The 25,426-nt window shown below is 36.8% G+C and overlaps 1 protein-coding gene and 1 long non-coding RNA gene across 4 annotated transcripts in view; one reads left to right on the forward strand and one right to left on the reverse strand.

The window, feature by feature from the left end:
* Positions 1-855: 855 nt before the first annotated feature.
* Positions 856-25,426, reverse strand: part of MPP5 (membrane palmitoylated protein 5) — a 78,083-nt gene continuing 53,512 nt past the window's right edge. For both annotated transcript variants that reach the window (XM_034992404.1, XM_034992403.1), the window contains 8 exons: positions 24,517-24,594; positions 16,594-16,777; positions 14,836-14,907; positions 14,193-14,264; positions 11,608-11,775; positions 10,714-10,916; positions 9,814-9,924; positions 856-3,703 (listed from right to left, as the gene is read on the reverse strand). In XM_034992404.1, coding sequence (XP_034848295.1) covers positions 3,527-3,703; positions 9,814-9,924; positions 10,714-10,916; positions 11,608-11,775; positions 14,193-14,264; positions 14,836-14,907; positions 16,594-16,777; positions 24,517-24,594 — 1,065 coding nt within the window. In that variant the 3' untranslated portion in view covers positions 856-3,526. The remainder of the gene's footprint in view (positions 3,704-9,813; positions 9,925-10,713; positions 10,917-11,607; positions 11,776-14,192; positions 14,265-14,835; positions 14,908-16,593; positions 16,778-24,516; positions 24,595-25,426) is intronic.
* LOC118002130 lies at positions 3,697-22,622 on the forward strand. Of its 2 annotated transcripts, XR_004676953.1 has the most exons (5): positions 3,697-3,944; positions 8,312-9,436; positions 10,830-10,934; positions 16,644-16,793; positions 22,437-22,622. It is a non-coding gene; the product is annotated as an uncharacterized LOC118002130 (long non-coding RNA). The 2 variants fall into 2 exon arrangements; XR_004676952.1 differs by lacking the exon at positions 3,697-3,944 and having other exon boundaries at positions 8,217-9,436.

Genomic DNA, 25,426 nt, shown 5'->3' on the forward strand with positions numbered 1-25,426 from the left:
TTAATCCTCCCAACACTGGAGTGAGGTGTAAGTACTATTCTCTCCATTTTACAGGTGAGGAAACTGAGGCTTTGACAGGTCAGACAGCAGAGCTAGGATGCAGGCCTTGGTTCTTAAGCAGTATGTTCTGCCTCTCTAGGAGGCAAAAAATAGCTCGAAGGGTATGAGAGCCCAGATTACTTAATGGTTTTTCACTTAGGTAAATTCAGTGTTCACCTTCACCCGCCGAGGCCAGAGAAGCCTCTAGATTTCTCCTGTGGCTTCTTAAAGCTCTTTTTTATTGGCCTCGGCTAAACTCCCTACAAAACTGCGATGAATTTATGGTTTTAGCATATCGTTAACTTAGAAATCAGAAGAAAATTGTAAACCAAATTTGTTGCGTGGGGTGATGTGATCCATAGGGGAAGGGAATGATCATGAATAGAAAGCCAGATGTGTGTGTACGTGTGACCCTTTTTGTTGGTATGATTGCCTCCTTTGGGAGATCTAGAGTGGTACAGTAGAAAAGTGAATGTTATGTATTTGTCAACTCACATCCCTAGCCTTTGTCCCCGCAAATCCTTGGCTGCATATAAGTGGAATTTGCCCGAGTATTACATACGTTTTTTCCTAGAAGATGTTTAAGTTCCCAGTGTTACGCTATCTTTAATAAAACGTTTTTAAAACAAGGAAACAGAACCTATGTCTGTGCCAATAGGGGGCACTCCCCCACCATGAAGAATAAATTAAAAGGTATTTTATGTTTCACGCAGAGGTTCCAGTGGACTTATTTCTGGCAAAAACTTGCAGACCAAGTGGTTAGGTGAGTTGAAACCTTGACTAGCAGAGGATGTAAACACAGAACGTACTCAATGGTTTTATTTGAAATATAATTTTACTTTGTTTTTACAATACAGTGTGCAGTATGACAACTCAAAATAGAGTGCAGATACAAGATACGAGTACAAAGGAGGATTAACAATAAATGTCAGAAAGGTTACCTTTTATTAAGGCTAAATCCCTGGTTTATAGTTTCCATACACATTCACAAATCTACATTCAAATTATTCCTTATCAATACTTATTCCTTAGGCCATGAGAAAAGGAGAAAGAAAATCCAGATACTACATTTCTCACACAAAGCAAATCTGGATTAGTCTAAATACTATTCTTTTCCATTTGTTCTGATTTAGGAAAATTTAGCAAAGGAAGGTATTTCCTTATTTGAACTACCCGTGCATTTTATTAGCTATTGCTATCATTCCTGTAAGTGGTTAAGACCTCCCCCACACTGGGGTCTCCAGTCAGAGCCGCAAAGGACAGGAAATGCAACTGGCCAGAGCGGCTGGACAACTGGGTGTATAGCAAGGCTTTTTTTTTTTTTTTTAAGGAGGTCAACAACTAAGTTTTCACTTTGTTTAGGGACTGTGTTGAATATCAACACATCCATGTCACTGAGATGGAGAAAAGTTTGGGACATAAACATTTGTCCCTCTCCCATTGCTGATAAGGAGAGAACTGTAGGATTTCACTGACCCCCCAAATCTCTTGTCAGCTAAGAGTATACTATGACATGGCATGTGCCTGTGAAAGCACATGGCCCTCGTGTGGCTCTACGGTCTGCAGGGTAACTCAGGAACCAGCACAACAGCTACTTCAGCCGCCAACCTTTTAGATCTTAGGGCCAAAAACAGCTGTCCGTTATGAAAAGCAGCTCATAAAACTCCATTGTCTACCATAGACTACCTTTCATTCCTTAAGAGAAAGTAAACTGGAAAACTGAAAAGATTAAGTGCCAATATTCCTTGGTTTTCTGTCCTAAACTGGAGTGTTTCAGATCTGAAAAGATAGTATGGCATTCCTTCCCCTGACCCAGGAATGTTACTTTCTTCCTAAGGAACGGTTATCTTGAAAGTACTTCCATATAAGACACATTGCAGCCGACTTCAAGGCCATGCAGATTTGAACAGAAAAGGCAACGTAACTATCTACATTTGTTCAAGTAAAATTACATAGAAATCAAATATATACACAACAACGAGACAAACTACTCATTTACAACCATTGCTTATGTTAAATTAAATGACAACTCCATGTTATTCCAGTGTTTAGCTTTGGGAACAGGTAATGCTGTAGCTAAAGTCATAAAAATAAAATCAAGACATTCACATTTGAGGTCGTTTGACACACATCACACCATCCCTAAAGACTTGAAAAGACTACAAATTAACTTTCCATGCCAATTGCAGAAGCTGAATTTTATAGCTACAGCTATAGAGACAGTATGAAAACCCCATTAGCTTAAACATTTATGATTTAGCAAGCCATTGCATTCTGGTCGCTAAGAGGCAGAACTTGATAGGATAAAAACCTGCTTCTGTATGCTTAACTCCCCCCTCACCCCCATGTTCTTTTCCTATAACGTTCAAATGACTTTCAGGTCATCCTTTCCTTGTGATCTCAAAGTCAGTTGTTACAGTATTTCCCCTTGGATATAATTTTATTCCAATGCTGAATGAGTGTTACCAATGACCATTTGTCACCTATTAAATATTAGTATACAGTACAGCAGCTATATTTATCCCAGAATTCCAGTTTATTACTTATATGTGGCACAGTCATCAAATTATACTGTGCTCACATATAAAAATGCAAAACTGTCAAATGTGCTATGTCCTCTCATGTATATGAAAAACGATTTGCATCATGAGGAAAAAACAGTTTATATGACCATCTGCCATTCATGAAAGTGTGACTTTTACATTCTATTGTACTATGCAGATCAGAGAAGGAAGCAAGGTTATAGAATCACTTGTGATAATTTAAGCAAAAACTTCAGAAAATCATTAAAAAAATCAGCATATGCTATATATATTTAACTAGATCAGAATCTGTTGTGTGTGCAGTGAAATCTGATCCACAAAGTCTGAGCTAAAAAACTGGTGTTTCTAACGGAATGTTTTAGAATTAAAAGACACACAAATGAATTCAAGCCTAACAGAGTAGCTTGAGACCAAAGTGGTGCCATTTTTTTTTTTTACATTTTAGGAAAATATTTCTGATGACAAAACCAGCCTTCTAACCAAATACTGTCCTGCCCAGTACACAGAAACACAGCTCCCCCCACCCGGCCCCGCCATGAAGTCCTTTAAGTTAACTGTTAAATAGCATCAATATTTATAACTATGTGAGACATGGACCGTTGTGTATATATAGACAAGTTTTTTCATGGAAATAGGACCAGGCAGAAAAGATTTAGGTGAAAACAGAATTAAAAGGTTTTTACAGGGATAAAATGGAACTGGTCTGTTGAAAGCTTCCATTTAGAATCCCCAGAGGAGGCAAGAACCTCTAAAGCCACGTACAGAGAATAAAGACTGCTATGCACAAATTGCCTAAGGGAATTTTCTCACTAGTTTGAGATCAAAGAACAGGTCTACAGCTTATTTGGCCTGTCACCTCAGGGTCTTGCTGAAGCATCAGGGCTCTCTTCCTAGTGGCAGTTTGCCAGATCAAGTCCAATCATATCATAGAATGGATGTTTCCCTCACCTCAGCCAAGTGGATGGCACCCACTGAGGTTCAGTATCAAGTTTGTTAATTAACCTAAGCAGTTCCTGATAGGCTTTATCAAGATCTGAATTCACAATTGCTGTGTCAAAGTAGTGGCCATTGTTCTGTTCCATCTCTCTAGTCTTCTCAATGATCTCTCTCAACTCTTCAGGCTGGAAAAAGACAAAAACTGAGGTAATTCCACTCCTTACCAAAATACACAATGAGTCAGAGATGACTGAAGAACAAAAAAATGGCCTTCTATTGTTTGCTGTCTTTCAAAATATGCCACTTCAGGAGCTCCTCTTCAACCCGGTGATGGCCTCAGTGATTATCATCCTTTGCTCTGGTGACTTCAGGACTCATACGGAATTCATTTGGGACTCAATATAACCTGTTTATACTGCTACTCAGGTTTTCATGTATTTCTGTTTTACTCACTAGAGGCTTCAAGGCAAAGAATGTTACTTAGAATTCCCTACAAACATTTGTTTTCAAGCATTTTAGAACATCATAACCTTTCCCTAAAAAATAACATCTTTTGTAATACAGAGTGAAACTTTCAGGTTGAAGCAAGGCTGGTAGGACCCCAAATGCCATCTACTCTTGGCTTTATAAAGATCTGCTGTCCTTTAGATCTATTACAGAGTTAAGCAGGGTAAACATGGGAAAAGAAAAGGATCAATAGAATGGGTATCTTTATGAAAACACTGCCGGTCAACCCAAGATTTAATAATCTAATGTTCTGGGGGAATTAACTTGGCTTTAAACTGCTTCTCTGTTTTCAGTACACCAAGTAGGTTTTAGAGATGCAAAAAAAGTATTCTAAGAAGAGTTTGGGAAATGATACAGAGCAGGCTACTTTAAAACACTGGGTAAAGGAAACAGCTGTTTCACACAGATGAACAAGTAGTAAGGTAGGGTGTGAAACTTACACAGAATCCCGATTACCAGGCACATGTGTTCAAGAAAGTAAAACTGCCCCCAAATGACCCATCAATGAAGAGGACTAACTCAAGTCCAAATGTCTCCGATATAAAAGTCACACACCAATACTATATTGGACCCACAATACAAAACAACTTATTCAGCTGGTTGAACTTCTTTAACAGTAGGAAAACATTAAAAATACGACAGCTCCGGCCTGTCCTGAGGCAGTTTCTTGTGTGGCTCTCTAATTTTCATTCTGGAATGTTGTGCATCTGGCTGTGGTACACAGAATCCTTTGTTTCCTAGGGGACTCGCCTACACCATTATAACTGAACACACTGTAACATTCTTGCTAAAACTTAGGTCTCATATCTTAAGACTATTGAAAGAACATTCCAGAAGTCAAAACAATCTAAACTTTGTGGTGCTAGAATTGAAATGTAAAGCCCTACATCTCATATAGATTCACATAAAGAACCAATCCACCTAGTTTTTATCAAATTTAAGGCATTATTTTGTCTTTGGCCAAAACAGCTTATACCATTTATTTTAATTTAGGTTTTAATTTCATCCTATTTTTCAAATTACAATTCATGACTAAGATGAAACAAAATGTTTTTGCTCAAAAAGTTCTGGACTGAAAAAACTGGCCTGTAGGCAAAATTGGCTGTAACAGTTCATACTACCAGTTTACCACTCTCAGGCCCCCATTCTAGCAGAGAGATTCAGAGTACAATCAGACTGATTATTTACATTCTGCATCCAGTGAGAACACCATCACTTTCCTGATTAGCACAGAGTTAAAACTGAGGACTTGTTTTTATTCAACACTTCTATGTATGATAAAAAGCACTACTGGAAATACCAAAGGAGAGGAAACATAAGTGGAATAAAAAGGCAGTAAGATACACCAGCCTCTACACATTCTCACCAGTGTGCATGGAACATGCACCCAGACAGAACTGATGTTGGGTCATAAAATAAGGCTGAAAACATTTCTGAAAGATTCACATCTTTATAGGCTATGTTGTCTGACCACAGTGGAATTATAAATCAGTAAAATATTTTTTAATCTCCCAATATGTGGAAGTTACATACTTCTAAATAACCCATCTGTTCAAGAAGAAAATGACAAACATGAGAAGAGACATGAGAAAAATGAGAAAAAAAACAATGTCAAAATTTGTAGGATGCAACTAAAGAACTGCTTGGACGGAAATTTATAACTTCGTTTTAGAAAAGAAGAGGGGCGCCTGGGTGACTCACAGTCGTTTAAGTGTCTGCCTTCGGCTCAGGTCATGATCCCAGAGTCCTGGGATCGAGCACCCCATTGGGCTCCCTGCTCAGTGGGCGGCCTGCTTCTCCCTCTCCCTGCTGCCCCTCTGCTTGTGCTGTCAAATAAATAAAATCTTAAAAAAAAAAAGACTTAAAGATCTAAGTTTTCTTCAGAAACTAGAGCAAGTGCAAATTAAAGCCAAAGTATAAGTCAATTAAATAGAAAGACAAATAATAAAATTAACAAAGACAAAAGGCCTCCAACTTTTTTTTTTAAGACTTATTTATTTGAGGGCCCTTGGATGGCTCAGTCGGTTAAGCGGAAGCGGCTGCCTTCAGCTCGGGTCATGATCCCAAGGTCCTGGGATTGAGCCCCACAGTGGGCTCCTTGCTCAGCAGGGAGCCTGCTTCTCCCCTGCCTGCCACTCCCCCTGCTTGTGCTTAGCTCTCTCCTTCTCTCTCTGTGTGTCAAATGAATAAATAAAATCTTAAAAAATTTTAAAAATTTATTTGAGAGAGGGAGAGAGCACATGTGAGAGTGGGGCGGGTGGGGGGGAGGGGCAGAGGGAGAAAGAGAATCTCAAGCAGACTCCTGCTGAGTGTGGAGCCTGACACGGGGCTCCACTCCATGACCTGAGATCATGACCTGAGCCAAACCAAGAGTTGGACACTTAACTGAGTCACCCAGGAGCCACTGACTTAATTCGTTTTCTAGAGTGTTTTAGTTATTCCTTTTAATTTCCATATAAATTTTAAAAACCATCTTTTAACTTTCTATAGAAACACCTGCTGGGATTTTTCTTTTTTGGTAATGGCTTTCTTGAGATAGAATTCATTTACAATTCACCTATTTTAAAGTGAATGATTTCAACTGTTTTTACTATAGTCACAGAGCTGTGCAATCAACACCACAATTTTAGAGTGTTTTCATCTCCCTCTCCCCAGCCAACACCCCCATATCTATAGGAAGCCACTCCCCATTCTCTCCCAACCCCAGCCCTAGGCAACCTACTTTAGGTCCCTGTAGTTTTGCCTGTTCTGGACATCCCATAAAACGGAATGATACAATATATGGTATTTTGTGACTGGTTTCTTTCACTTACAGTGTTTGCAAGGTTCATCCATGTTGTACCATGTATAAGTATTTCAAACAACTGTTTTTTGAGACTTATAATAAAGCTGCAGTAATCAAGACTGTGATATTAGCATAAATACAGAATAGAGTCCAGAAATAATCCCCACTCTGCTTCCTGCTACATATTTGGCCAGGTCATTTTTAAAAAAGGTATCAATGTAATTCAGTGGGAAAAAGGATAGTCTTTTTCAAGAAATGATGCTAGAGCAATGGAATATCCTCCATATGTGTTAAAAAAACAAAAACACCAAACCAACCACCACCCTTACTTCACACTGGAAAAGATTAGTTTGAGAGATTATAGACCTAAAAGTAAAAGCTAACACAAGAAAGGTTTTACAAGAAAACATGGGATAAAATCTTTATAATCTTGGGGCAGGCAAGTTTTTTTAGACAGTACACAAAAATCATTAACCGTAAGAAAAATAAAAAAGTGTGCTTCTCTAAAACACTTCTGATCTTCAAAACACAAAACATTATCATTAAAAAAGATAAAGATTTTGAGAAAATATTTATATCCAGAATATATGTAAGAATTTTTACAATTCTGTAAGAAAACAACCCAATTAAAAAAAAAGACATTTCACAAAAGAATATGCCTAAATAACTACATGAAAAGATACTAACATTAGTCATCAGGCAAATGCAAATGAAAACCTTAATGATAACACTTCACACTTACTAGAATGGCAAAAATTCTTAACAAACCAACAAAAGCAAAATCTGGTAAGGATGTGGAACAAATGGAACCAAACTGGGAACAAATGGAATCAAATGGATTTAAAACAGTTTGGCAGCTTTATATAGTTAAAATATACACTTACCCTTTGATCCAGCAATTCAAGAGAAACGAAAACATAGATGTCCACCAAAAGACTATGAATGTTTAGAGCTGCTTTAATCACCAGCTCAAAATTGGAAACCCAAATAATTTTTAACTGATGAATGTATTTGTGATATACTTAGCTCACGGTATACCACTCAGCAATACGAAGGTATGAACTACTACTGTTAGACGCAACGTTGATGAATCTCAAAAACGTTATGCTGATCAAAAGCCAGATGCAAACTTAAACTCTATGGTTCCATTTATATGAACTTCTAGAACAGACAAAATAAATCTGTGGTGACAGAAAGCAAATTAGTGGTTGCCTAGGGAAGAATGGAGGGGTATTAACTTCAAAGAAGCACGAGAGAATTTTCTAGAGTGATGAAAATGTTCTAAATCTCAACTGGCATGGCAGTGACACAGGTATACATTTTGCCAAAACTCACTGAATAAAATGCATGCATTTTATTGTATATAAAATAATTTCATGAAGTTAATTTTCAAAAATTAGAGAATTCTCATTAGAAAATCAAGCATACTGTAAAGTGTTAAAACATTTTGGTACTGATTAAGTTCTTCCTTTAAAAATATGTATAATTGGTATCTTTCTAGACCTTACTCAATTGGGGATAGCTAATTCAAAATAAATAATAGGATAAATAATCCCATGAGAACACTATCTGAGACTACCAACCCAAAGAAAGTTGCCTAACCTGTTTTGGAATGGTATATAGCCCTCGCATGATACTGAATCCTTGGAGAAGAAAAACGTAACAAAGTAAGTGTGCATATTAGAAAACAGAAAAATTAGGCTGAACAAATAGGAAGAAGTCCACTCTAGTCCATCCTTTTCCTTAAACAACCATGGTATTTGTGGTCTACCAAAGTAGTTACTGGGCACTTAGTTTCATAGTTTTGTTTTCTTTATTGTGATCCCCCTCAAGAACAGCCAGTGACCATGTCTCTCTCTCTTTTTTTTTTTTTGGTATCATCCCAAGTGCTAAGAACAGCAGATACTCTGACTCCACTAATTTATGAACTTACGATTGTGTTGCAAACACGGAAAGGGTGTTGTGTGAACACTACTTTAGCCAGCCGACCTATTTAGCCTAAACAAAGCAACCAGAATTATGCTCATCATGTAGGATGGGAAAATCCTTGACTGTCTATTGCCTAAGACATTGAAAAATACAACCTTCACATATAGACTGAATAAGAAATACTAAGTAGATTGAGAATGGAAAAAGATCTATCTTGGTGGCTATGGTGTACAGCCAAGAATCATGGGAAAGGAGTGATACGCTTTTACTGACTTTTAAGGATCTTATAAAGAAGTGTGTTATGATGTGTGCTTATGGCTTTTAAGGAGATTTAGAGAGAGCAGATGAAATGAGAACTGAATGATTCCTCTGTAAAACAAAAATATTTAAGAAATCAGCAAAAAACAAGGAAAAGTATTTGTTACTTCAATATAGTAAGTCACTTGACAGTTTTCATTTCACATTTAAATAAAGTCAATGCTTTCGGATTAACATATTAATATAATTTTATTATTAATAATGTTTAGTAAAATGTGAACTACCCTCAACCATGTCCTGCATCTAAAATAATTTTTAAAAAATTTACCGTTTCAGATCATGTGAGAAGACCAAAGGGAGAAGACAAACAGAACATAAATTTCAATCAGAGAAAAGCAAGATTTGGCTCCCCACACATGCAGAGTATCTGCAGAAAAAAGTGGGTAATTCCTAAGAACGTGCAGAGAACTTTCTTCTTGGGAGTAGAGGGCAGGGGGTTACGGTAATCCCTACTGGAAATAACACAGACCCATGTGAAGAAGATTAAGGATGTTTCAAGGAATACCAAGGGTAAACCGCACACTTGGGGTAGCTATGGGGAATGTGTGGGGAACAACAAGAGAAGGCCCCTGCTTTGGAGAGCTGCCACAGTCCAGCCAGAGGCAACAACAGCAATTTTGGGAAAAGTGATAGGGCCGAAAGAATAATCAGTTTGAAAGCTCAAGCTGATACAGCTTTTAAGCACTGTGACATGTTATGTCATGACTGTTTCATGTTTATTTTCAATGGAACAGTACAAAACTATAATAACTTTACCTTTGGATTCTTGCCCTCCTTGGCCAATAATGCCCGAAGTCTTTCTTGTGAAGGGGGTGCAATGAAGATAATATATGGTTTCAAGTCTGAATTCCGGAGAGTCTTCAAGGACTATTTAAACAAAAGATATTTTGGATATTTACAATAATTTTCATTATTTAACTACTTCCCAATAATATACTTGGAATAATAATGTCATTAAAAAAAAACAAACATCGCCTATGAGTGTTTCCAAACATCTTTGTAACAAACAATTCACAGTATTTCCAGATCCTACCATTCACTGTAAGAATATATTGTGTACCTGGAACACACAAACACACACAAAATTAGCTTACCCTGTTTATATAATGAAATAAAAATGAATGACATTGAAGGTCTACAACTGTGATGCTAAAATATCCTCTAATAAGATCACATAAAGATTATAAATAACCATATTCAAAATCCATTTTGGAGGAAGGAGAAATAAGCAGTAATGTTACCATGTGCCAGGGTCTAAACGCAAGCAGAATAGAAAGAGAAACTCCACACACACACACACAAAAGAAGTTCTGGAAAAGTACACCCAAAAGAAAACAGACTGTTTAAATTAGGAGAGACTGGTTTTGATCCTGCCTTTGCCATTGCATGACCATGTGTTCCTAAACTGAAGCACTCTACCAAAACAGGGATTACAGGAACATGCCCTTTTCTATCTAAAAACATCATTAATTAAGACAACGTGCTTTGATAAATATGTTAGCCCAAGTAATATAAAGGAATTCTGAAGGCATTTAGTAATTTATACTTTTCTTAAATCAAATGTTTATAACTGAAATAGTAGAGACTAAGCTCTTTTGTCCATTAAAAAACATAGAGGATCAGTGGGGGAAAAAAATGTATGAGAACTTTATTTACCTGTGTACGAAGACTTAAGAGACATATTTTGCCAGAGTTGATCACTTGCCGTACTGAATCTATGCTGGTTCCATACAAATTTTTTTCAAATTCACCATGTTCGATGAACTTTCCAGCTGCTATGTCTGCCTCAAATGCTTGCCGTGATACAAAGTGGTAATCTCTACCAGCTACTTCGTGGTCTCGCCGACTCCGAGTTGTATCTAGGCAAACAAAATCAGGTAAAAATAACGGGCATGGATCAGAGGAAGGTTGGGGGATAATTCTGCTAGTCAGGGAAAACTTCAATTTTGTAATACAGATGAAATGTAAAAAGATGAACTGAGGAAATCTTAAGAGCCCATGTATTTAACACTGAGTCATTTTATTTCTAGACTGAGAAATGAACAAAAATGTGGTTTTAGTATCTTAATAATAGTTATATTTAATTGCCTTAACACATTTTATGCTTACACTTTAAATTACTTCTGACATTTAAAACACTGCCACTCATCTTTTCCTAAAGTTTATTTCCACTAAGATTTTTTTTTTTTAACCCTCCCCACCCCCCAGATATTATATAATCTAAACAGAACTTCTGTGTTCAGAGATTAGGTCTAAATTTTTGTCTTCTGCACCAGTTTAAAAAACCAGGAGCTGATTCCATATTGAACAGGGAATTGCAAGAAGCCCAAATTGAAATTCATTTAGAAAATAATTAGTACCATAGGAAAAACTGAAGTTTCTCAATAATGACTATCTTGAATTACAAATTCTCAAAAGATTTTATTAAAACAAAGTTCCTCTTTCCTGGGCAAAACTGTTTCAATGAACTGGATGAAAAATTTCCCTCCAGTTAGGTTCTAAGGTGGTCAACTGAAAAGCACAGGAAAATGAGAATGCATCCAAACTTACAAGGAACTGCAGATGCAAAACGGTCTTTTTCTTTGTTCATGAGCCTCTGACGCAATTCATTCTGGCCACAGTTCTGTGGACCAATCAAAATGATAGGTCTTTTCCTATTTGCTGGCTGATGATAAAGTGACATTTCCTCATAAGTTAAGATTTCTTCATTGTCATAATCTTTGAAAAAGAAAAAGTTAAGCCCTTCAGACAGAATGATTGCCATGTTATAAAGATACAGACCTTCCAAAACAATTGGAAAGAAGCACAATTTATTAATAAAAACGCTTAACTTTTTGAATCAAGATAAGTAATAACTGGGTAGGATTATATGAATGTTTTCCAGTATCAATATATACTTCCCAATACTATGAACATAAATCAGACAATATATTAATCCTTCTAGAAGCGTTTATTGCTTCTCTTTTTTCGTAGTTTGAATGTTTTAATACAATAAAACTACTTGTACTGCTTGTACTGTAAAATAGCTAGTTGGCAGCCCATACTTTGACAGAGGGTGGGGCACCAAGGGATGAACTAATGAGAATACGGTCTGTCATTTTTGTAAAACGGGGATACTAATACTACACTTAGAGGGTTGGTTTAAGGATCAGACACAATATATATGCTAAGCACAATTCCTGGCATAGACAAATATTTAAAATAGTAGCTACAAACTAGAGTTATCAGAGAAAGTAGTTCTGATTACAGAACTTGCAATCAGTTTGTGCTATCCAAACTTGGAATACTAACCTGAGGTCATGATTCAAGAAGAGGTATAAATTGTGACAGGTGGGATAACATTCCTAAAGCCCATAATCCAGATGAAATCAGAGCTGTCAAGTGGTAAGAAACAAAGGCAGACAACGAGCAGCCTGCCATCTTCCCACTCATATTACTTCCCCTGACCAGGAAAGAGCATCAGATGTATAGTCACACTCAGCTGTAAGTTCCATGGGGGCAGGCAATCATCTTAGTCTTGCCAGTGCTTAGCACAGAGTGCAGAGGAGGAACTCAAACTGTATTTGTCTAAATTCTAGCTCTATATTAGCTTTAAGAATTTAAGCAGATCTTTAATATCTGAACTTCTCTTTATTAATCTATAATCTCAAGGAATTTACTGTGAGACCCAAGATGAGGGTATCTAAAGCATATAGTTACTACCCCTGGAAGAGGATGGTTATTATAAATGATAGTTATTATTAGTAAAAATATTCATTATGATGACACCATTATGAATGGCAATGTAATTCCTGCCCTTCCCAAAATGCTGTGCCCTCTGAAAAATCAGAGTTCTTTCTTGTAACATGTCCAGTCAGATTGTGGCAGCATTTTTATTTACAAAGACTCAGTTACACATCTGAAGCTTCAGATCTGCAGGTTTTCTGTGGCATAATAGCTATTAGGGCAGAGCCAATTTAGTGTGTTTCAAAGAATGAAGAAACAGATATTAATCACTTACCAAACACAGAGGGAAGGATTAAAAGTTCAATAAATCTTAGCTATACAATGTTTCGATTAGCATTAAGGATGTTTATTTTGGAAAAAAGGTAGACTAAATCTCAGATTTAGTTTTAAATGGGATTTTTCAATAATCTGTAACATTTTATTTTCATGTTTAATTTATGCTGCCTAAAAAAAATATCTGGAGGTATTGAGAGAATAAGCCTTATAAATTGTTAGGAGTGCCTTTGCTTTATTTGGCTTCTTTCTGACAAGAACCAAAGCAGGGGTAGCAAATTCTAATGCACACAAGGACCAACCAAGAAGGTAAGGAAAAGCAGTAAAATCAGGTTGAGTTTATAATAACTGGATGTGGTGGAAACTGTTGAACTAAGATAGTGTGTCTCTCTAACAGAGAGACAACAGCCATCACTCAGGTCCAGCAGACTGCTGTCACTTGGGAATACAAGCCCTGTGTTATTAGAGTCTTTGATAAGAAGAGACGCTACACTTATAAAACAAAAAACTGTATGTGCCTGACTCAGCCAGCAGGTAGCAGGTTCTGTGGAATGGGTTGCCTCAGTGACATGAGTTATGGTAGACAAAATACTCAATTTACTAAAATACAACCATATTGTAGATTTTGTTAGAGGTATGTATTAATTTCACAAAGAATTTAAGTAGGAAAAACAGAAAACTATCAATATAACACTATATAATGCCACACTGTACTTTAATTTTTATGCCAGTTTTTCTCAAAGTTCAAAATGCTGCACTACTCATAGGATTCCAAAAGAAAATACTTTCTGCGAAATGAATTTCTTAAGCATACGTTAAGAAGCAAAACAGGACTAGAAATATAACTCCCTGAAAACAGCAGTTTAATTTCTTTCAAGTGTTAGATACGGACCTCTTTCAGATATAAATCCAGCTATATCTAAGAGTAGAACTCACCATCATTTTTTTGGGCGGGGGAAGAGCAGGAGTGGGGGGAGAGGGGCAGAGGGAGAGGGAGAGAGAGAATCTTAAGCAGGCTCCACACCCAGTGCAGAGGCCAACTCAGGGCTCGATCTCACAACCCTGAGATCATGACTTGAGTGGAAATCAAGAGTTGGACACCCAACTGACTGAGCCATCCTGGTGCCCGAACTCACCATCATTTTTATTGGCATTATATAAAACCTTTTTCCTCTTCTTTTTATTCTTCTTTGCACACCACAGTTTTCCTGTTGAACAATTAAAAGCATAACTGTAAACGTGATACTTGTTTCCCTGAACAAAGCTACGTATTTCAAATTGAAGAACTCAGTTTTCCATTTAAATTTATAAACACATATTGTTGTATAGAACTATTTTTCAGTGAAATAGTTATAATTTTCCATTAGTCTCACATTGTAGATGATCTTTAATTCTTATATCTTGTCCTTTCTTTAGAGTTCTAAGATAATTAGTATTGCCTCTCATATCACTCTTACCATGAATACATCTTTTTTGACAGTTCTGATATGTAAATTTTTAAAAAAGATTTATTTGAGAGAGAGAGAGAAGAAGTGAACTAGCACGAGCAGGGGGAGGGGCAGAAGGAGAGAGGGAATCCTCAAGCAGACTCCCCAGTGAGTGAGGAGCCCAATGTGGGGCTCGATCCCAGGACCCTGAGATCATGACCTGAGTTGAAATCAAGAGTTGGCTGCCTAACCGATTGATCCACCCAGGCGCCTCCTGGTATGTAAATTTAAACATAGTTCCAGATGGAGACCCAAGAAACCTTTCATTAATGTCAAATATTAAGTGTCCAACCTGATTTTTCTGGCTCCTTGTCTTCTTCTATGGTTTGCTTCATGGCTTCCCTTTGCTGCTGAAAGCTTTTCCCTTAATAGCAGGAAGAAAAGGCAGTAAAATTTAAGACAAAAGAATGTAAGTTTGTTTTTTAATCAAGGGGAAAAAAACAGAAGTAACTTTTCATTTATATTTCCTTTTAAATCTTTCTGCCACCATCTGAGAGTATGTCAGCTATGACTATAAGCCTCCAAATGTTTAAAGTATTAAGTTTCAACCTCACTAGCAACCAATCCTAGGACATGTATTACTAGAATATAGACATATCATCTATTAGAAAAGATAAGTAATAAACCAGTGTTAGAAAAATTAATAGTTCAATTTTTACAAAGCTTTCACTGTGCACTTACTAAGTGGAAAGTACTATGCTGGATCCTGGTTCTGGATCATTTAGAATTATCTCAAATCAAACAAATTAATTCCAGGAGTTAACTTTACAAAATATGTGAACATTCATCACTTTTTGATTTTAAGATACCACTCAATATATTCCCTTGCATTTATTATTCTCAATCCCTTTTTCTTCATATGTACGTGTATGTTTTAATGATTTTTATTTCCACCTTTAAGGTACCAGTGATATAGATATATGAAAAACATACAATGTTTTTCCTGTCAGAATTAAGATCTTAATATAGGAGGCTCTCAAGGTTTTTGATTTTCATCTTCTTTTCAGATATCTACCTTAAAATCAAATGTATTTTTTCTGGAGGATAAAAGTGGTTTTACTTAGAAAATTTGGATTAGAGTTCTACTTTTAAAATTTTTGTATCTTCTTTTTGTTTCAAGCCAAGGATTTCTTGAAATCAATAAGCAAATTCCATCTATGTTGGGATAATCTGTAGAATTTAGTGCATTTCATAAGAACACAAGCAAAAACATTAATACTGAGTTTGGTATACATAAGAAGTATTAAAGATAACCAGGTTATCTTTAGGAGCTATACAGATTGCATTCCTAGTAAAAACAAGTAACTATGAAGACAGGGGAAATTTTAAGAGCATTAAAATTTAAAAATAAGTAAAAAAAATTTTTCTTTAAATAAGTATCTGATTTTGACAGATTCAGAAAAAAATAGGGAACAAAATTTTGATCAGTTACACTTTAAAATGTTTAAAAACATTAAGTCATGTACTTCTATGGCACATTTTTATAGTACATACGTATGTAGACTGTTGTAATGGCAGCAGACATTAATGTGAGGTGGACAATATGACCTCTTTAATCTTCTAATTCTAACACTTTATTTGTCCTATAAAAAGACTTACAAATGATATCACCCAAATCCCCTTGATGCATCTTTCAGAAACTCAATGTAATCACTCAATATACTCTAGTTCTAAATATTTATGGGCTAAGGCTGGCATGATGAGAAGATATCAGATTGATATCTGGCACAAGCACTAAGCAGAACATGATGGCTACTCAGTACTCCAGGGATTTTAGAGGAATGTCCCATGTCTGTTACTGCGAAGAATCAGGGGTATAGCATCATCCTCTAAAGTTAATAAAAGAAGCCCATTCCTCATTCTCTGAAATATGACTGAGTATAGAAAAAACTTGTTTTTAGCTTTTGGATCTTAAAACAGAGGATGTGTAGCTTTCTGTGACCTTATTAATACACATAAAGACCCAACTGCATGAAAAAGTGAGTTTTTCTCTGTGAAGGCTTGTATTTTAAATGTTCTTTTAAATATGTTCTACTGTATTGTCTTTTACCTGGAATGAGCCCAGCTAGAGGTTGATTATCTTCATCCCCTTCCCTGTAGGCTTGCCACCAATTTGGATCTTCTTGACTGATGACATGAAGTATATCCCCTTTTTGGAAAGACAGACCTAATTCTCGACATGGAACATAAGGGTCATCTGAGGGGTCATAATCAAAATGAGCTTTCACATGGATCTAAAAGATAAAAAAGGTAAAAATCAAAATAAGAGTAATGATAAAATAACAAAATATTTAGCGTAAACATTAAAATGTTACAATTTTTCATTAGTGTAAAGCAATTATGAGTTGAAAGCAGGGAGGTTTAGTTAAGTAACAGCAGTATTTTCTCAGGCTTCTGTTTTCTTCAATTAAGTTCATCTCTGTTAACTGCAAACATGTACAAGAGTAAAAAACAAACAAAACCATACAAGAGTACGCAGAGCATTGCACTGTTAGTTAGCTACTAACAAACCTGACATGCTCAGGGGCCTCAAAGGCTTGAGAGAAGCAGGAGGGAATGTAACTGAGACCCCTTCACCCTCCATTCCTGACCGGTGAAAACAATGACTCTGCAATAAGGTATGTAATTTCTAAACCACAACCACCCGGAAAGGCAGACTAAACCTCACCACATCTGTCCCCTTCATAGAAGAGTGTCTGTTTCCCAGGTGCTGTCATCCCTTCCTGAATACACGGTCAATGTAACTGTGTCTTCGACTTCTCTCAGTGTTTCTTTCAAAGGGATGCGTTTAGATTCATAAACAATCACACCCCAAACTGCTAAAATTATCTAAATCAAATTAATTTTTTTTTAAAGATTTATTTATTTGACAGAGAGAGACACAGCGAGAGAGGGAACACAAGCAGGGGGAGTGGGAGAGGGAGAAGCAAGCTTCCCGCCAAGCAGGAGCCCAATGCGGGGCTCGATCCCAGGACCCTGGGATCATGACCCGAGCTGAAGGCAGATGCCTAACAACTGAGCCACCCAGGCACCCCTAAATCAAATTGATAATAAATTCCTGTTGTGTTCTATTTGTAGGCTTTGAAATTTAACTAGTGGTACTAGTTATAATTTTTGCTAACAGTGTATTTTTGCATATCAAAAAATGTTAGACTTACAGCATTAAAGGTAGGTAAGATTCACATGAATCTTCTTTTTTTTTTTAAAGATTTTTTATTTATTTATTTGAGAGAGAGAATGAGACAGAGAGAGCATGAGAGGGGGGAGGGTCAGAGGGAGAAGCAGACTCCACGCTGAGCAGGGAGCCCGATGCGGGACTCGATCCCGGGACTCCAGGATCATGACCTGAGCCGAAGGCAGTCACTTAACCAACTGAGCCACCCAGGCGCCCCTCACATGAATCTTCTTGAAAGCTAAGTTATTGCCTATATTCTTTCCTCCAGTATACCTCCATAAGATGTAACAAAGTCATCTTAATTCTAAGAAGTTATAAAGGAATTAGTATTAATATTCTTTTGAACTTCTCCATCTGTAATTTTCATCCCATCTGGTTAAGTGGCATGTGGCCATTTCCAAAACCTCTTAAGTAGTCCATTTTTTGTCTAATGAAATCCAACACCTGTACGCAGTGAGTATTTCTGCTCCATATAGGTTAAACTGCAGCTCAATGAGCCAAGCAACTGATTGACATCCTAAGAATCTTCTAATTCAGAGTCCTTTTCTATCCAATTGTTACTTGTCTTTCCTTAACTAAGAAGCCTTTTACCCTTGCCAAAACTGAGGCCACCTATCATAAAGATAATACTGGTCTACCTCAAAAACTGTTTTATGAGAAGACAGGATCTTTTTGCAGCTCCTAAAACACAAAATTGACTATTCTCAATCGATGATAGACATGAAATTTGATAAAATACTTTCTAAGTGATAAAGATATATATATGTATATCTATCTATCTCTTCATAATAAGGCATAACCAAGAATTCTCATGAAAGCAGCAGCGTCTTTCAGAAATTATGCTTGAGGGTGTCATTAAATACTTTTATAATTTCAGAAAAGTATATTACTACTGTAAAGAGGAAATGAGGAAATCTAAGTCCCAATATATACAATAACAACAATGAGGTAAAGCAATCAAATGATCCAGTTAAAAATGTAGAATTTACATACTAGTCTTTTTGGGGGGTAGCTTTTCATGGATATACTCCATAAGTTCAATAATACACAAAATCGTAAGTGTATGGCTCAATGAATTTTCACAAATGAAACATACAGCACCCAAATCAAGAACCAGACTATGACCAGCACCCCAGGAGCCCTGCCCCTCATGCCCCTTTCAGTCACTAACTACCCTACGTCCTCCAGGGTAAACATCATCCTGATTCCTGGAAGCATAGATTACCTTCCCTGGTATTTTACTTCATACAAATAGAATCACATAGTATTCACTCTTGGGTTAAATATGGTTAAGAGAACTCATTCATTTAGACCGTGTTCTGCTGCATTCCAACTATAGAGTGCCCTAACAAGCCTTTTTCTTGATGTGAAAACAGAGTTTTGATAAAAATCTTGAAAACTCTGCCAGGTAAAATCAAAAGTGAATTTTAGAAAGTTATACAAAGCTAGCAGAGAGTCAAAACACAGTTGAGAGACTGGTTAAAGAGAGATACATACAATTTTGTAATCTTGGCGTAAGATGTAGGATAATCTAGAAGTACCTAATATGTAGGATTATCAAAAAACTGCTTATCATCTCTGTCAATCAATGCTTCCAAAATCTGCTTAAATTGTTGCTTTTTAGCCAAAAAGTCTTGGAAATCTAAATATGGAATTACAGGGATTATTTAAGGTGGTGAAGAGATCATTTTTGTTAGCAGCTTTTAGAGATCTGTGAAATCAGGCTAACTTGGTCACCTGATTGATGATTTTATCAAATAACTTTCTGAAGGCAATACCCAGCACATTTTCAAAGTGTTCTCCTCAGATCACCTGCTTGGAATGTTTATCAAAATACTAAATTCTTTTTTTTTTTTTTTCAAGATTTTATTTATTTATTTGACAGAGAGAGACACAGCAAGAGAGGGAACAGAAGCAGGGGGAGTGGGAGAGGGAGAAGCAGACTCTCCGCTGAGCAGGGCCCGATGCGGGGCTCGATCCCAGGATCCTGGGATCATGACCCAAGCCGAAGGCAGCCACTTAACCAACTGAGCCACCCAGGCGCCCCCAAAATACTAAATTCTTTTGCCGTATCTCAGACTTCAGGATTCTTCATTTTAACTAGCTTCCTTGGATAACTGTTATATAAATGCCATTTAAAATGTACCCTAAGGGGTGCCTCGGTGGCTCAGTCGTTAAGCGTCTGCCTTCGGCTCAGGTTATGATCCCAGGGTCCTGGGATCAAGTCCTACCATCGGGCTCCCTGCTCTGCGGGGAGCCTGCTTCTCCCTCTGCCTGCCACTCCCCCTGTTGTGCTTATGCACTCTCTCTCTGTCAAATAATCTTTTAAAAAAAATAAAAAATAAAATGTACCTTAAAAATTTTAGGGAACTACTACCCTGAGGGAAACTAATTAGATCACTGTGGAGGCTATATCTAGATCTATGACTTTTGCCAAAGGTCGACAAAATCAGCCAGAGATGCTTTTCTCTCTCCTCTTGCCTAGGTATCACTACCCCTTGACTCCTCAGATTTAGCTGGTTTGGAATGGAGCCTCTCTCTGTGTAGGCTGAAGAAGAGTGCAGAGGAGAAATGCTTTGCTTATATAATAAGTTTATCTAGTGCTGTTTAAAATGTACCCCCTAAAATTAAGAGCAAAATTTATTTCACATCAGAGATGAACCATTTGGTTGAGTTAAAGTCTGAGCAATGCCTTGACATGCTCTATATGACTTCTATCCATATAATCTAACTGATCAATTCTTATTAGTGCTAGAAGTTATCTTCATCCATCTTTCTTCTCCAACTCTGTTAGTGGCTAATTTAGTTTACCATACAAAAGAAAACAGAGGCCCCCCCCACACTTTTTTAAGAGAGGGAGAGAGAGAATCTTAAACAGGCTCCGTACTAATCAAAACAGTCTTTGCTTTCTAAATGAAACAAAATCTTCTGAATTTCAAATTATAGGATTACAGGATTGTTTAAATACAATTATCTTCCAGCCTAACATTCTTCTCTTTGCCTTTTTTTTAGTACCCGTAAGCTCGTAAGCTATTCACATTTGAAGTCCTAACGATGGGGATATAGTAAAGAGATAATGTTTCATCAATTTATTTACATCTTTCCTAAGGGATTCAATATTCCAAAATAATTTTCCTTTTTAATTTTTATTTCTTTATTTATTATAGATTTATTTTGAATTTTAAATTATTGGTGGAAGAGAAAAGAATTTGAAAGTGTTATCTTCCTTTAGCTTGGCCTAAACTTTACCCCTCACTCACACTATATATATATTAAGGACGGCATCAAGAAAAGCCTTTGCAGTGTCAAGCAACAGTTTTCAAAATCCTCCTCCAACCTGAGATTGCTCCTCCCAATGCCCACTCAAGAAGGATTATCTTTGGGTGTCTGGGTGGCTCAGTCTGTTAAGTGTCTGCCTTCGGCTCAGGTCATGATTCCAGGGTCCTGGGATCAAGTTCCTGCATCGGGCTCCCTGCTCAGCGGCAGGGAGTTTGCTTCTGCCCGCCCCCCCTCCAGCTCATGTGTGCGCGTACTCTCTCTCTCTCTCAAATAGATAAATAAAATCTTAAAAAAAAAAAGGATTATCTTTATTGTTTGCTTCCATTTTTTTACATGAGAAGTTTGGGGTATGTGGGACATCCAAAAGATACTTAGTAGAAGGCAGACAGAAATATGACCTTAAGGTAATAGCAAACTTAAAAAAGCAACTGCCCTAACTTGAAAAGGGATGGCCTTCTAATATACACGGAAATTTTCTATATTTTTGGTATCTCTAATATGTATTCATAAAACCTTACTGCATTAATAAAATTCCAGATCATCTTCTAAATGAGAAAAAAAATTAAGATGAAAATTCGATAATACATTTTATACCTCTAACAGAGAAGTAAATACATTTGACAGCAGTGGTTCTCAACTTTTCCTTCCAACCCAGTTATCTTTATAAATTGTGAATGTGAACATCCTTAAACAATTATTTTTAAATTTTGCAAACACATCAAGTACATATAAACAGACTGCTCCTCTGACCTGCTCTCCCCGCAGTAAATACAACTATAGCCCAGATCTCTCCTTAGAATTCCAGACTGATATATTCTTTTTTTTAAAGGTTTATTTATTTTAGAGAGTGAGAGTGTGTGAGTGCATGGGGGAGGCAGAGGGAGAGGGGAAGAGAGACTCTCAAGCAGACTCCCCACAAGCACAAAGCCCTACATGGGGATGAATCTCATGACCCTGAGATCATGACCTGAGCTGAAACCAAGAGTCAAATGCCCAACTGACTGAGCCACCTAGGCACCCCTGATATATTCAGTTCTATGTTCTCAGTATGTCTACCTGAATGCCCTTCAAACCTGGAAAATGGGCCTCTTCATTTTTCTCCCCAAATCTGTTTTTCCTTCAGACTTCCCTTCAGTAATAACCAGCACCACTATCCGCCCAGTTAAGTTACTCAGGCATTCTTCCTCCTTCCTTCACCCTCCATGTTCATTACAAGGTCCTGCCATCTCTACTTCTAGAACACAGCCTGATCCATTTTCTCCACTGCCACTATCATCCTAGTTTAAGCCATCATCATACTTTATGACAACTTCAGTTTCTTAAATCTCCTTGCTTCCATTATTGGCTCTACTAATTCAATTTCTACACAGTAGCCAGAAGTGTTTTTTTAAATACAAACCAGATCATCCTATATTTAATATCCAAATTCTTGTTCACAGGAGAGACATAGGAAAAGGCATAGAGAGATATTGAGGCTGCTGGAATTCAGAGACAAACTATTTCCTCATTTTTCTTCTTATAAAGAACTTTAAACAGAAGGAAGGTTGCAGATGTAACATCAACTTCAATATGTTCCGTAAGGAATAAAGGCAAATGTGAAATGACAGCCAAAATATAAAGCATAACTGTGATGAAATATTGAGAAAAAAAATGAAACTGTGTCCTCTTTCAAAGTGTTACGTTTTTTGTAAAAGTTAATAACAGATGTAATAGATCAGCCTTCCATGTAACTCATTTTGAAGTCTATAATTTTTTAACAGCTTTACTGAGAAATAATTCATATATTATAAAAGTCATTACTGTATACAATTAGTTTTTAGTAAATTCAGAGTTGTGCAACCATAAACAATTTTACATTTTTATCACCCCAAAAGGAAACCCCATACTCATTAGGAATCACTCCCATACCCTCCTAACTCCCCTTCCCTATACCTAAGGAACTCCTAAACTACTTTCTATCTCTACGGATTTACCAACTCTGGACATTTCATATAAATGACCAATACACGGCCATTTGTGACTGGCTTCTTTCACTTAGCCTAATTTTTTCAAGGTTTCATCCATGTTGTAGCATGAATCAGTACTTTATTCCTTTTGATTGCCAAATAATATTCCTTTCTATGGATATACCACATTTCACTTTCCATTCATCATCTAGCAGACATTTGGGCTGTTTCTACTTTCTGGTTAATAAAATAATGCTGCTATGCACATTCATGTATGATTTTTTGTGAGGATGTATGTTTTCAATTCTCTTGGATATATACCTAGGAGTGGAACTGTTAGGTCGTATAATAATTAAGTCTGTCTGTTACTACAGCTAGTTGAAAAAATGTTTAACATAAAGAGCAATATATATTCTAAAATTAAAGTTGTGCATACTTTGTAAAAGCACTTTTTCACCCTACTCTAAGTATGTTTAAGTTAAATAAACGACCTATAATGACAGAAAAATTCTGACAAAAGTTAGAATTCATAAAAATTCTGGAAGTATGTTCTACTTTTTACTTTTCAGAGTTTAATAAATCTGAAATATTAATATTTCTTTAAATAAAAACTGAATTTACCTTTTACTTGAATGTAAGAAATAATTACAGTGACATTTCTAGGGGCGCCTGGGTGGCTCAATAAGTTAAGCGTCTGCCTTCAGCTCAGGTCATGATTCCAGGGTCCTGGGATCGAGTCCCGCATTGGGCTCCCTGCTCAGTGGGGCATCTGCTTCCTCCACTCCCCCTCCCCCCAGCTTGTGCTAATATATAAAAAAAATCTAATAAATAAATAGATAAAGTGACATTTCTAATACTCAAAAGTAAACATTCATGTGTAAGTTTTGTGTGGATGTTAAGTTTTTGATTCCTTGGTATTTACCCAAATGAGATGAAAACATGTCCACACAAAAAAACCTGCACAGGGATGTTTATAGTAGCTTTATTGGTAGCTACCAAAACTTGGAAGCAACTAAGATATTCTTCGGTAGGTAAGTGGATAAACTATTATATTACCAGATAATGGAATATTATTTGGCGCTAAAAAAAATGAGCTACCAAAAGCTAAGAAAAGACATGGAGGAAACTTAAATGCTTATCATTCATGTAAAAAGCCAATCTGAAAAGGCTACATACTGTATGATTCCAACTATATGACATTATGGAAAAGACAAAATTATGGGGATCAGTGGTTGCCATGGGTTGGGGAGGGGAGGAAGTGATGAATAGGCAGAGCACAGAGGATTTTTAGGGCAGTCAAACTTCTGTATGATACAATGTGGATACATATAAATTATATATTTGTCAAAACCCAAAGGATGTACAACAAAAGTGAATCCTAATGAGAAATAATGAAAGCACTGATTCATCAGTGTAACAAATGATACAAGATGCTGATAGTGGAGGTATGCATATGTGGTAACTTTGTTCAATTTTGCTGTGAATCTAAAACTACTCTAAAAAAATAAAGTTTATTAATTAAATAAACAGTAGACATCAGACAATAAATAATGAACATAAAAAAATCACTTACTACTGTTTCCTTGGCAGGAGGAGGCTTGATCTGTTGACTAGGAATCAGAACAAATGTCAGAGTACCATGCATATCAGACTGCAATAGAAAGATCAGGTTATTTTAAAAATCTATCTTTATGAAAATTGTTCTATGATGTTATGATGTTATGATCAATATTCCCTAAACTGGACTATTCTGGATCCCCTAGAAGACCTTTTAAATAGTTGGTAAAGATGAATGCCATTTCATCAGGAAGCATAAATTAGACCTTTCATGGACTCCATTATAGTAGAGCTACCCAGGAATGTGGCATTCTGTATTCTGGTCCACTGGAGAAAGCCACTTATCCCAGAAGTCTTTGGTTTTTGTCTTCCATTTTGTGTAAGCTTAGGAAGATCCCACAGTGGGGGTGCCTGGGTGGCTCAGTCAATTAAGCGTCTACCTTCTGCTCAGGTCATGATCCAGGGTCCTGGGACTGAGCCGTGCACTGGGCTCCCTGCTCCGCAGGAAGTCTGCTTCTCCCTCTCCCACTCCCCCTTGCTTGTGTTCCCTCTCTCACTGTGTCTCTCTCTGTCAAATAAATAAATAAATAAAATATTAAAAAAAAAAAAAAAAAGGAAGATCCCACAGCGAAAGTTTGGAAAATACCACAGTGCTATAACAGTTCTGGGTCATCTACTCTGGCAAACATCAATTTTAACACAGTAGAATTTGAAATAGTAATTGTGACCAGGATTAGAAAAGTGATGCAAATATACAAATATATTCCCACTTCCTAGATACCCAGTCTCTGTCACCCATTCTGTTTTTTAACTGTATAGTGTTACTGTTAGCTATTATTTCCCAGTACACCACTGACTACCTTGTTCAGATACCTCCAGCCTAAACAGTAATCACAACTTCTGGTCCTGACATAGCAGGGAGCAGT

The sequence above is a fragment of the Mirounga leonina genome, unplaced genomic scaffold, assembly GCF_011800145.1.
Source record: "Mirounga leonina isolate KUSES-001 unplaced genomic scaffold, KU_Mleo_1.0 Mir_82, whole genome shotgun sequence".
NCBI classification, from domain to species: Eukaryota; Metazoa; Chordata; class Mammalia; order Carnivora; family Phocidae; genus Mirounga; species Mirounga leonina.